General features: G+C 40.9%; 1 protein-coding gene across 2 annotated transcripts in view; it reads left to right on the top strand.

The window, feature by feature from the left end:
• Nucleotides 1-13,582, top strand: part of LOC132956197 (liprin-beta-1-like) — a 24,148-nt gene continuing 10,566 nt past the window's right edge. For both annotated transcript variants that reach the window (XM_061029486.1, XM_061029487.1), the window contains exons 1-6: nt 1-148; nt 7,867-7,946; nt 9,757-9,962; nt 11,467-11,547; nt 12,271-12,384; nt 12,488-12,598. In XM_061029486.1, the coding sequence (XP_060885469.1) occupies nt 7,883-7,946; nt 9,757-9,962; nt 11,467-11,547; nt 12,271-12,384; nt 12,488-12,598 (576 nt within the window). In that variant the 5' untranslated portion in view covers nt 1-148; nt 7,867-7,882. The remainder of the gene's footprint in view (nt 149-7,866; nt 7,947-9,756; nt 9,963-11,466; nt 11,548-12,270; nt 12,385-12,487; nt 12,599-13,582) is intronic.

Consider the following 13,582-nt stretch of genomic DNA (forward strand, 5'->3'; position numbering starts at 1 on the left):
GGAAAACTTCAGTTCTCAGAGAAACTCAATGGGAAAGGTGACCATGAAACCATGAAGCTCCTGTGAGAAAGTCCTGAAAGCGTTTTGGAGTAAAAAGCCGCTGAAGTCTGCAGGACCCCGATTTTTAAAGTTTACTCCTCGAAACAATGTAAGTTAACCGAAGTTTAAACCAACTTATTGAAGCAGACTTTCTTTTTTATCGGTTTCTTCGACCAGGCTTTGTCAGACTCATAACTTATATGTGATATATCTTGCTCCTTTAATTTGACGAGGTTCGCTTAATTGAAACTTGTTGCGGTAGCTGACGTCACCTTTCACCTGGTTTGTTAAATTATGAGTCTAATTTTCATGAGCAAATTAGTTTGAATATTTTTAAAGTAACGTTAAGTTATCCTTTATCACTTAGAAGAGATGAGTGTTAAGTTGTTTATTTTGTATTTACATAGCCTCATTAATATTAGCCTATATTTCCATGCTTTGGTTTCAGAGGATATTTCCCATGCATATTTGTTTACTATGATTGTGTGTTTTTTTTATATTGCAGAACCATAATACGTCTGAGCAAATGCAAACAATTGTATTATTAATTCTTAGACTTCATAGTAAATCAATATTTCTCACATGAAACTTGCTCGTCACCTAATTTACATAAACAAGAGGTAAAGTGAAATAAAGTAATGTGCCTCGCAGATAATACTTTGCAGAGCATCATGTTGACTTTCAGTTAAATCAATTATGCCGGCTTTGCTTGAAATTTAACCAGACTTAATTTATGCATCACATGTCCATTTAAAGCCAAATCATGAATCATTGCGGTGAACCTCTCCAGTCAGACTCGGTTTGACTCCCAATTCCCAACAAAGCAGGAGCTGCCAACTCAAAAGCAGCAGTTTTAAAAAAGAAAAAGCTGCTCCTGGTCCTCAGTCAGCTCCTTTCATTATCAGTCTATAGACATGTGCTGGCTTTGTTTGGGTAAACCTCTGCAGTGAACAGTTATTCAGGAAAAACCTGTATCCTGAGGGCTCAGCTTTGACCTGCTGGCGGCCTAAAGCTCTGCGTGCAGATGATGATGTCTTCTCGCCTTCCGGGGAGACAAATCATAACAAAGGATTTTATTCCCTCCTCCGACTATAACCATATTTGTGTACGGCTGCACTCTTTCTGCGAACGGTTGGGTGCTCTGCAGATCCATGCAGTTTGCACCCTTGCTTGCACATGCAGCCATATTTGATGCAACAGTAAAGGCTATCATATTAAAGCACATTTTCACCTTTTATTGAGTGGCTGTTAAGCACTTAAATGAATAAATCTCCTTGCACCAATCATCCTGTTAAATCAGGCAGCAGGCATTTGTTTGCTGCTGAGTCAGGTAAGAGGATCCAAAGTCCATTTTTGGTCCTAGTTTGTATCGCTTGCTGTTATGTCAACACGCCACAGACCCCACTTAAAACAAAAAAAATATTGAAGCCACGTGTCATGACAATCAACAGGCGCCTTCCCATCTCAGCCACCTTTCCGTCTTCACATTTTGCATTCCTTGCATTCTTGGTACAGTACTCTTGTGGTGGGAGGTGGCGCTTTTAAGGTCACATGATATATCTGGATGTTTACTGTACATGCACGCTTCAGAAATTAAATTCAAATCTGAAACATTTGACAAACGGGAATATAATTAAAGACCCAGTTTAGAATATGAGCTGTGCAAGTGGCTTGTGGGTTTTTTTTTCTGCTTTAGCTTTTGTTGTTTGGATTCACCGTTGGCAATTTCTGAGTAAGAGGAAGACATGTCTCCAGAAATGTGCCAGGAAATGCTTCCTGACAGGACTGACTGAAGGTCTTCCTGAGTGGAGGGAGGCCTTTTTTATGGCTTCATTCATTACTGGCACTGCTGTAAAACATATTTGACTCTTTAGAATTGTCTTATCTTTGTAGTCTAGATTTAAGCAAGCGACTGTGAAACGCCCTGAAAAGAAGTACTTGGAGAGGGCTTCTTCTTCTGTGCTAAAACCTTGATAACAAAAGCAACGAAAGTCAGTTTTTCTTGGCTTGCTGTGATCTCTTACTCAGTTCCTCCTGCCCCTTTCCACAATCCTCATCACCCACCACCCCCCCCCCCCCCCCCCTTCACCGCCTCCTCCAATGTGATTTCAGCCTGTGATGTAGTTTTGGAGCCACATGGAAAAAACTGCAATAAAGTGAGTTCAGTGTGACGGAGCTATCATGTGAGAGTCTCTGAGAGACAAAGAGATGTGTGTGTATAAATGAAGTGCTAGTTTAAAGTCCGGGCTGTCGTTTCTGTCAAACAGTCTGCCCTCACAGCAGCACACACTCACAGTCCACTGGACCATCTCTAAGGGGGAAGTGTAAACAAAAGCCAGGGTGTTTCACTGGTGGTTGGATTTCACATGGGATTAACTTCCACAGGGCCATGTCATGCTTAGAGTCCACGTTGCCTGTTTCAAATACTACTGTAACTATAATGGCTGAACTGGGGCAAAATGAATTGACAGTTTTTGGCAGTAGCAATTTGCAGGTTTTCGAACATTTTCATTTTCTATTTTCTATTATGGTAGTAAACACAGTACCTCTGGGTTTTGGATTGTTAAACGAACAAAACAAAATATGAAGACACGTTGTTGGGCCTGGGGATTTAGGGCATTTTCCCACTATTTCTAAAACAAAACAGTCGATCAAAAGTCAAATAAAAAAACAAAAAAAAAACAAATGTAAGTTGCAAACCTTCGTGAAGCACTTTTTTCTGAAGTTTATTGAAGTACCATCATTTCTGTAAATACTGCAATCAAAATGATCATATCTTTATCACCAGTATTGTTTAACAGTAGGGCAACCGCTGATGCATTGACTTGCACAACTTTTTTTTTTATTGACCTGACAGTTTTTTTTAATATTTAGAAATTGTGATTGAGATCAAAATATCTCATGCAATAAAGACCACAGTGTAGAAGGGTATAAGAAAGTTTCAAGTCATGGTGATATCCAGTATCATTGTTATTGGCTGTAAATTCAACTGGGGATGAGTTGATATCTCTGCAACCAGGTAGATAACTTTTTAGATTAAACATTAGTGTACTGGCAGCTTCAGCGATCAAATCTGACTTTGTCATATTTGTCTTGATAACAAGTTCAATATCTGTCTTGAGGGGGGGAAAAAAAATATAGCTTTTAATCATGCTACGTTGAGTTCTAAGGTCTTAAAAAAAACATCTTTTACTTGTGTTTTTGTGCTGCAGAAAACTCAAACTTCATCTGATATGAGGCAGTTCAATTCTGAAATGCACATCTGTACCACAGCTGGAAGTGGGCTATTGGAGTACGAGTGTTTGAGGCACCAGCAGAGATGTTCTGTTGTGTGTGTGTATGTGTGTGTGTGTGTGTTTGTTTTAAAAGCCCACCACTCAGCATAGGGTCAAGTAATTCCAGACTATTTTCTTTGCAAATGCATTGTCACTCCCCCTCTATATCTCTCCGTCTCTCTTTCTCCATCTGGTTTATGTTAAAACAATCTTTGCAAGTTTATGATCTTTCATAAAAAAAGACTTTGGAATATTATGGTACCTGTGTGGCTACATTAAGATCTGTTTGGGGCATTAAGTATCTAATAGTGCTTTCACACACTCCTGAAAAAACTCCAGAAGTTTTCAGGATGAGCTGCATGTGTGAACGCTGAATATTTCACTTGGACTTTCTCCTGCTAGCCCCCTATTATTTTTTTCCACAAAAAGTCTGAGCTGATGGACGGGAGAATTCCCCTCAAGCGAGTTCAAGTTCAAGTTCAAGTTATCTTTATCAGACAAATATTAGACAAAACATAACAGGCAAAGCAGTCATAGCTGGCAATGACATTTTTGTATTCCAAGCTCTCCTTAACAATGCAAAAATAAAAAATAGTATAGAAGACAAGAGTAACAACATACAGTGCAATTAGAACCAAAAGTTTAAATAAAACAAGAATATATGTACAGTATATATATGTATGTATAGAATATATGTATATATATATATATATATATGAGAATGGGAGGGGGTGGTGGCGGCGGCGTTTATTCCTTGCTATCGGTGCACACAACCATAGACTGTATGCATGCGACCGGTTCGATGTCCAGGCACGTAATTAAATGGCTGAATTATGATTTCTGTTCAGTGTGTGAAAGCACTGAGTCTAGACAAAGATGAGAAGCATTTTGGAAATAGAATTCAATTTGTAGAGGTTGTCACTAGTCCGTTTCTCAAATCAAGTTAAATAATGTCCTTTTAACATATTTTCATTTTCTCCCTGGCACACGTACATAAGTTCAGGGTATTTAAGGGGAAGTTATACTGTACTGAATGAAGTAATGTAATGTAGTAAACGCGCTTTCATAATATATAATCTGTTCATTCAACATGTTTACTTCTGAATGGAAAGAGCCCTGAGTGAAATGTGCAGCCTTCGTATAATGTCTGTTACAGTGTGATGCTCTATGCGTCAACATATCCTTAGTACGTCATTTAAAATTCCCTTTGCTGCGTCGTCTACTCTGTAGTAGGGATGTACCGATACCAATGTTATAAATAACAATTTAGCTGATTGGCACAACGAATAAATACGGGTACTGACATCGGTTCATGCCACATTATTTGCCGATGTGCTGATTTCTGTCAACAGGGTCAATATCGATGTTGAACAGATGCATCGGTGTAGATCTCTACTCTGGCAATCCAATTTTCATCCATATGAAAGGATACTTGTGACTGGAGTTTCAACACAATCTTAGTAGAAATGAATGGACCAACTTAACTCAAACAGGAATAAACACTGTTCATAGTAATTGGGTCTTTTTCTTGGAATGGATTTGATACACATTTGATGGTTTGTAGAGTTTTTTTTATTACACCAACAGGACAGTTTATATGATATTGAGTGAAAATAACAGCGGCCATGTTACTTAAACTGTAAATAATGGGTGTGTCATTTTCCTTCAGTGTGGCTCGGTATAATGTTTTGATTAGATTTTGAACAGTAATGGAGCTGTTTGGCACAGAGTGGTGACAACAATCAGCAGCCTGATGTCTAGGTTTCTCTCAGGGTGTTGTCTGAATGGTGGAGGGGATGGGGGGGGGGGAGGTCACACAGGTCGGAGGAGATGTCGGTACCAGGCAGTTAGTGTTTAGTTTTAGGGAGAACTAACCTGCTCAGGAATGTGTGTGTGTGGTGCTCACTCCTACACTGTTGTGTTATCAATCATCACGACAAGCACTTAATGAGGTGGCTGCAGAGATGGACCCTTATCTGTCTGCTTTTCTATGAAGATGTGGTCAGAAAATTCCTCTTTGAATCTTCTCATCCCTAATGTGAAAATTAGTGGAAAAACATCTTGGCGTTGTGTTTTAAAGTGAACGAGGAAAGGACGGAGGAGTTTGCACGGAAAGATGAGTGCCATCTTCTGCCGTCACGGATGCGATTTATTCCCAGCATTTAATTCTCAATTCCACGTGGACTGATTGTATCCGCTTTTCTCCGGAATTTGATTCCTTATGAATCTCACGATAACCCGATTCATATGATTTTGTTTTTTTACTCTAACTCGTTTTCATGCTGCCTTTATCTACACTCGAGGATGCGTGTATCCTCACCAGAGGAATGTGCAAGATAAACCGTCGTGCCATTTTGTTGTTTTCGGCATTCACACAGCGAGAGAAAATATTTTAATTCTCGACACAAAAGCACCTCATTTGGTGCTTCTAATTTCTCCCCAAGTGGTAAAACAAGCAGCTGAGCAAATGGAGCTTCCACCCTGCTGAGACTGACTGATGTTTTTCCATCTAACTGTGGAAATACCTGCATAGAAAACACAAGTAGTAAGTAAGACGTAGGTAATGTTCCTGTAGCCTCCTTGAAACTGCAAAGTCTAAGTTGAACGTTATTCTTTAAAATGCAAAGTGTTGTCTTACATTTTATTGACCAAAATCCTGTTTTCTCTTGTTGGTTTACTGTATGTGTAACGTTTTGTTTATAGCTTAGTGCAAATAAACAGCAGTGTGCACGCTTACTTACTTGCACCCGTTTCTGTGGACTGTGTTGTTGAAACTATGCTCTTAAAGCTCCTTGTGTTCACAGCAGACCCCAACCCCCTGAGCTCATATTGAGACCATTGGTTTAATTATGCTCTTAATGCCCACGCTGGGTGTGACACTGTGACCCCAGTGGAGGAGGAAATGAAGTAAACTCTGCAGCCCCCGCCCCCCCCCACCCCCCCTGCCATGTGAACAAGTAGAGCCACTGTTTTTATGTTGTTAGTTTGAGGCTTTGGCTGCTTTACCCACCTACTACACACTATGTAAACCCCCCTCAGACCACATTCTGTGTGTAGTGATGGGCAGTCTAGTGAGTGCAAAGAAGAGACATGTGATACGTGTTTGAATTCAGAGGTAATGGGGGATACTGTCTCCTAACTTTGTTATGGAAGTTTGAGATGCCGAGCATGCCGATGTTACGAGGCCTGAAAACCCCAGGGAGAATAGTACCATTATTCCAGATTGTAGCCTCCCCATGAACACCCGTGACTGCTGCCCAGAGCGCCGGATGTAAGGCTTTCTGGGTAATAAGACCAGGAGATCACTTTGTCTTTTGTCTCTCAAACAGCCATAATTTCATCATTTTTTTCTTGTGGCAAAGTCCGCAGGGTTAATTTGATGCAGCGATCATTTGTAAGGGCAGAATGAAAGCTTGTTCCATAACAGGATTACTGATTTACTCAGTTGTTTATTTCAGATGGAAAAATGTCAAACATGCGGCAGGCTTTGTATGTATGTATGAGTGTGTGTGTTTGTGTGTATGTATGTATGTATGAGTGTGTGTGTGTGTGTATGTGTGTATGTGTGTGTGTTTGTGTGTTTGTATGTATGTGTGTATGAGTGTGTGTTTGTGTGTGTGTTTGTGTGTGTGTGTGTGTGTGTAGTTAGAAGCTGATGCTTGAACAAGATGAAACACTTTGATCAGTACAAATTCTCAGGATTAGGTTCTTCTACTCTCCCATCATGTTCTGTGGTCGATCCTGCCGGCTATTTTCTAGATGAAGAAATTAATTATGTGGTCTTTAAAATATAAGAAAAGTAAGAACTGTCATTTATTCTGTCCATTATGCTGGTTAATATGTGGCATGACCCGTTTGTTTATTTCTCCACCTACATAGTGTAAAATGCCCCCCCCCCCCCCCATTTTCCCCCTCTGCTTTGCATTGATCAAGTCTATTTGAATGAAAATCTGCGTCGTAAAAACTTCTGGATTCTGTCAATATATTCTGCTAAATAGCCATGAAATCTAGTCAGCTGCTATATTTGTTAATGAATATCACAAGATTTGAAATTGAGTGGGCTGACTGAAGTGACATTTATTTGAATGAGTTGTTGTTGTTGTCTATGATGTGATTTAATTTAAATGGTTACAAAGTAATCTCATCACGAGGACATGTATTGGCTGTCATGGAGATTTTTTTTTATCCTGTCACAAACCCTTTAGTAGATAGATGGTAGATAATCACGTTTCAGATTCTTCTTACACTGAAGGGACCATTTAAGCAATTTTTACCATTTTATATTTCACACCTAAGACTATTATCGAAGATTAACTACAAGACTTTTTCATACTTTTTAAAGTTGTTTTAAAGATTTGTTTCTGAGGCGATACAAAAACCTTTTGACTTCTTCATCTTCCTTTGTGCAGGACATTTGGGGGAAACCTCCTGTCTGTACAGTTCGATTTCAAAGCAGGTTCTGTTTTTCATTAATGACTTATTTTTGGCCGAGTCCTCTATGGATCTTTCTCTTCTTCTCTCTTGCTAACTCTCTTCTTCTTTTCTCTTTCAGATTCATTGAGCTGAAGATGATGTCTGACGCCAGCGAGATGTTGGCAGCAGCCTTGGAGCAAATGGATGGAATCATAGCAGGTAACCGCATTGTACACTTTGACTTTAAGACCTGGCAGTAGCACTTTTTTTTTTTTTTTTTTACATTTGAAAGTGGGCATGGCATACTGAGGGCTCGAGCCACATCTGGAAACCATTGAAGCGCAAGCTGGGAATACTACGTCCAGTGGAGGGGAGTACAATGTGTCCTTCTCCTTCCTCCTCTACCTGCAGTTTTATTCAAGCCTCCTGAATTTGGCATACGAGTTTAGAATCATGCTGTAACTTTGCAGCTAAAGACGATCCCTGGACCCTTTCTGCTTTCACTACGTTCCTTCACCATGAGAAATAAGAGAGAGTTTCCATTGTCCCCGCAGTGACGGAAACTAATGCTTATTCAAGCCATGTGAGTTTGGAGTACAAACTCCAGCCTGGGAACTTTTGGCCACACTCTGTGCTGGTGCTGCTGCAGATGAGCAGAGCAGGCTTCGCTCTCAGAGTCCCGACTTTTCCGCTGATGTGTGTAATTATAGCGTTGACCTTTCCAATGGGAGCGAGGTGACTGGTCACATGGTTTCCCTCAGTTCCCCCCCCCCCCCCCCCCCCCCCCACCCTTGTTTCCGCAGAAACCACAGCCGTCACCAAGCCCCACTTTTTGCCTCGCTGCTGTGGGGAAGCCATGATTGTTTGGATGTTTATTTATTTAGCTCCCTCTTTGTTTTGTCGGACATCTTTATTAAGGCTGACATTTAAGACAGATGACAGATGGTGTGGAGAAGGCTGAGGCACGTGATTAGGGAACATCCTGCACTCAAGTTCAGTCAGTACAGAGCTTAAGAGCTGCATTCACCTCCTAGAAATAAAAGAAAACATAGTCTCCACTGATACAAGAATAGATTTAATTACCATTATGCTTTGTCACTTGATGTTTCATAGAACCCGTATACCACTGCTTGTCCAGTATCTTGTGACCAGAATTCTAATAAAGACAAGTAATAATATAATATGTGTTGACTCAATAGTGCCTCCAGTTATGCCGTCTATAAGCCCTCTGTAAAGTCCCCTCTAACGGTCTCTCAGATCCTAATTGGACTATGAAATAATACTTTTATGAAATCAGGCGCTAACTGTAAAGGTCAACACTGTATATCCAAACATGCTATCATTAGCTCACACGAAAATTCACTCACTTTAAAATGACTTATCCGTTTTGATTTTACAAAGGCTGAGAGTTAAGCCTGGTTAGGGCTGTGACCGATATTGACTGCAAGCGGCGGCGTTGTAGCTGTTTGCCAGGAGGTCTAAGGCCCGCCCTCAGCTCTTCGCCTGTTATTAAGGTTGACCAAAAGTTAGGTTGAGACCGCCTTTTGAAGATGGCAACCGCCATTGGGCTTCAAAACTATCCTTCCAGTAACCAATGGGTGACCTTACTGAGACTGCGTCCATGTATTATACAGTCTACGGTAAAGGTGGTTCTAGTTATGGACCATTCATACATCCAGAACTTGCTCCAGATTAAGATGTTTGTCAGCATGTGGCGACAGACAAAATCTGCAAGTTCAGTAAAGAAGTAAGCATGCAGCTACAAAGGAACTGAAGTTTACAGCTGTCTGTAATCATTGTGCCCCCACCACACCCACACAGCTCAGCACTAACTGGAGCTCTTGCTCTGACTCTTTCCTTCTTTTTCAAACCTCGTCATTTAGATTACATTTTGAACACATTCCATTTTTGTTGTGAATACTCTGCCAGCCCCAATGAGCGCATGACATTTCACAACTTCACTTTCTTGGTTCTTGGTTCTTTGCATCATCCCACATGTGAATGATCGTCTTCTTCTCAACGTCCCCAGGCTCCAAGGCCATGGACTACTCCAACGGCCTGTTTGACTGCCAGTCGCCAACTTCACCTTTCCTGGGAGGCCTTCGGGTGCTGCACCTGCTGGAGGACCTGAGGGGCGCCCTGGAGCTCATGGACAACGAGGAGAGGGACAACCTGCGATGTCAGATCCCTGACTCCACAGCGGAGGGGCTGGCAGAGTGGCTGCACGGACGATTGGTAAAAAGACCACTTTTAAAGCTCTTGTATGGTCTTATTTTGTCATTTGTGTTTTACTTTTCATCATTATGTAGCCAAGGCTCAACATTCCTCTTAGTAGTGTATGTGGTTAGCTTTTACACTTTGGCCTTTGCCTTTTGAAATATCTTGTCATATGTGACAAGATCACAAATCTGTTGTAAGCATTTCTTGTTTTTTTTCACTATATACAAGTACTGGCAAAAATCTACTTTTGAAGTACTCGCATCAAGAACATTTATACTAGCAAGTTCCCGCTGTCAGCTCTACACAGTCCAACAAAAGAAAAACTTGAATTCAGACGTGACAAAGCACCGCATTGCTCGACACAAAGCAGGCTTTGGAGACATTTCAACTTTTTAAACTGATGTTTTCACAATGACAGTACGTAAGCATGTTATTAATGTTGACCTACAGCAAGAATTTTTTTTTTGTCCTCATCATGGGTGCTTAGTCATCTCTCTATGTTGCCTTAAATAGAGAGAGAGAGAGTAAACAATGTCTAACTTTAGTGTAACTCCAGCTGCCCTTTAAACCAAGCAAACCCGTGAAACACTTCTTCTTCTTGACATTCTACTTGACATTGTCGCGCATTCTAGGAGTGAAGTTATCTATTTATAGTTCATGGAGAGGTTGTTGCGTTTTCATCTTTTCATCATCTGGACTAAATGCACCAAGAGCAGTTTACACAAGGTTTGTTTGAGTCATTTGATTTCAGTCCATCTCTAATTCTTCTTGGAAGCATTTCCATTTTCCTCTTTTGATATCTGACCGCCATCCCATCTGTGCAAGATGCATAACGTTTAAATAAAGCAAAGCTGTTTCTGGTCACTGACCTGAGAGAGAAATGACATCATACCTTTTATTGCCCAAACATATTCTCGTGTGCAGATCTTAAAGAAGAAATTAAATTTGTACCAAAAGTTTAGTTTCAGCATGTGCATGATTAAAATCTGCGTCTTTGCACTTTCCCCTTTAAGACACTCTCCTTTGATGATTTCTCCCATCGCCTTAACGGAGACTGTTTATTGTAAAAGCCCTGTTATGACATGCTTGGTGAGTGATGGAGTTTCTATAGGAGCAAATAGTTTCCATCCTCCAATACTCGCCGAGGCTCTTGTTTTTCTTCCCTCACGGTCTCGTCTCTCCACGTGTGATTATTTGAGAGAGAAGTTGTTTCAAATATCAAATCACTTGCATGTGAGAACACGATCGACCCTCACATGGTTCTCAGAAAACTCCACATGCCTATTTTCTCCTTTTTTTAACCGAGTGGCATGCACTCATTAGAAAATCTGTGTGGCTGAAGGGCGACGTGTACTCATTTGGACTCCTCAGTCCGACCTCCTTTTGTGCATGACCACTGAGGTCCTGCCCCCTCTTTTTTTTTTTTTTTTTTTTACTATGATCTCTCACCTTTATTATCTGATGCAGAAAATTCATCTATTTGCTTAAAAAAACACATTGTGTTTATTTCTCTTTTCAGACAAATGGTCACGGCTCAGGAACAGTCTACCAAGAGCGTCTGTCGCGGCTGGAGAGTGACAAAGAGTGTCTTATTCTTCAGGTTAGTGAGACACTGGTCATTGTTGCTACAGAGCAGAGGAACAATTGCTCTTACATTGGAAGTTAAGTAGTAATTGACATGGCTGCTTATATACAATTACACCTCCCAATGAGGCTATTGTCTCAAAAAAAGAAAATGTTGATTTTCCTAATCAGACCATCTCTCTCCTTTTTTTTTTTTTTTTCAAGGTCAGTGATTGCCTTTAAAATAACTTAGAGAGCAGCTTGCATCACTCTTGACCAGTTTTAGATGTTGTGCACACATCTCTTTTTAATGACTTTGCAAAATATGACAGCAGTCCACGTTAAGATGGTGAAACGGTAGTTTGACTAAATTGAAGGTTGAAGGTCGTTTTGAAGCCTCTTAATGTCAACAAGTCCCAAGATGCCAACAATGTAGAGGTCCGTCTGTCTGGACTTTCCAGCACCCTTGCCCTTTTGTGTGGCACTCAGCCCCACGGCCGTTCGATCATACTGAGGATACGATGATGAACAGTGTTTTATCTTTTCAAAAAGGCTGGATAGTTTTCTAAAACTTCGGGGAGTTGCAGTGTTTAACAGACGATCAACAGAACCTTTTAGGTTTAAATACAGCTCGACTTTTTTAAGGCAAAGTAAGAATTTCTGATATTTGTTTATAATCAGAAAAGTGTATTTTTTAGAAGATAGAGGTGACCTATATGAACATTTCTATAAAGTTCTATTATTGTGTCCCCTCGTCCAGGTAAGTGTTCTCACAGACCAGGTGGAAGTACAAGGTGAAAAGATACGGGACCTCGACAACTGCCTGGAGCATCATCGACAGAAACTAAACGCTACTGAGGAGTTACTTCAACAGGTAGGGCCTGCGCTTCTTCTCTGATATAAAAAAAAAAAAAAACACTTATCCCTGCCCATTTCAATATTTAGCAGAAGCTTCACCGAACGTGTTTCGCTCACAGGAGCTTCTGAACCGGTCAGCGCTGGAGACCCAGAAGCTGGAGCTGATGACCGAGGTGTCCAGTCTGAAGCTACAGCTGACGGCTGTGGAGAGAGATCACAAGGACAACGAGGTAAAACCTTTGCCGTAACACTTGAAGCGGAGCAGGGGCGGCTGAAGCTGTCGGTTGCACCTGCACCTTGAAGTGTGACACTGACTCCTGGCAGCAGCCCAGACATTGTTTTTAAAAGTCACAAAAGGTCCGTCACACCCGACTGGGGGACTCGGGAGTTCTGTCATGTGGTGCAGGGTGAACTTCTTCAAGGGTTACAAAACAGGCCGAAACACCCCTTGAGCTCCAGCAGCTGTTTCCTGCTTGAAGCCCACCACCCCCACCCCCATCCCATGCCCATACCTCCCCTCCCCTCTGAGGGGCTAAAGGGCTGTGAGAGTTATGGTTTCCATACGCTCTCTCCTCTAGCAGGGGAATATATTCTAGGAATATTATGTGGGGTTTTCCAGACAGTGAAACCCTCAGGGTAGCTGACTGAATAGAATAAAACTGTGTATGTGTTTATTTTAGTTTCCATTCAGCTTCCATTCAACTTGAACTTAAACCCCAAGCAGCACAGAATCACTCCCTGACATGTTCCCATATCTGTTTCTGTTTAAACTGTAGGACCTAACTTGTGACTTTTATGTAAAAACAACTCAACCTTTCGTCTTAAGAGTCACAAAGCAGTCAAAGCAGAAGATCACACGCAACAAAATCTTTCCAGTCGTAATATTTATCATTCGTCTTTATCCTGTTAGTACGTTTCTCTTATAGCTCTTAAATCACTGACACATTGACGCTGCCCTCTATCGAGTATAAATCAAGATATTTACTGTGATTTAAACTTTTGGACAGGCTGATACAATCTATTTGTAGTGTCACTTACATGCTAAATGGTTGTTTTATAATCAGCCTCATCCATCCTGATTGAATTATTTGACTGTATGACTACACCATAAGCCTGGTGATAAAAGGGGATCAGCCTGGATTTCAAAGTTTAAGCAGATTGATGTAAAATAATGATAATGATGATAATAATAATCCACATTACGTGTAGTAGCG

This window comes from Labrus mixtus, chromosome 22, assembly GCF_963584025.1.
Source record: "Labrus mixtus chromosome 22, fLabMix1.1, whole genome shotgun sequence".
In the NCBI taxonomy this organism is placed as follows: Eukaryota; Metazoa; Chordata; class Actinopteri; order Labriformes; family Labridae; genus Labrus; species Labrus mixtus.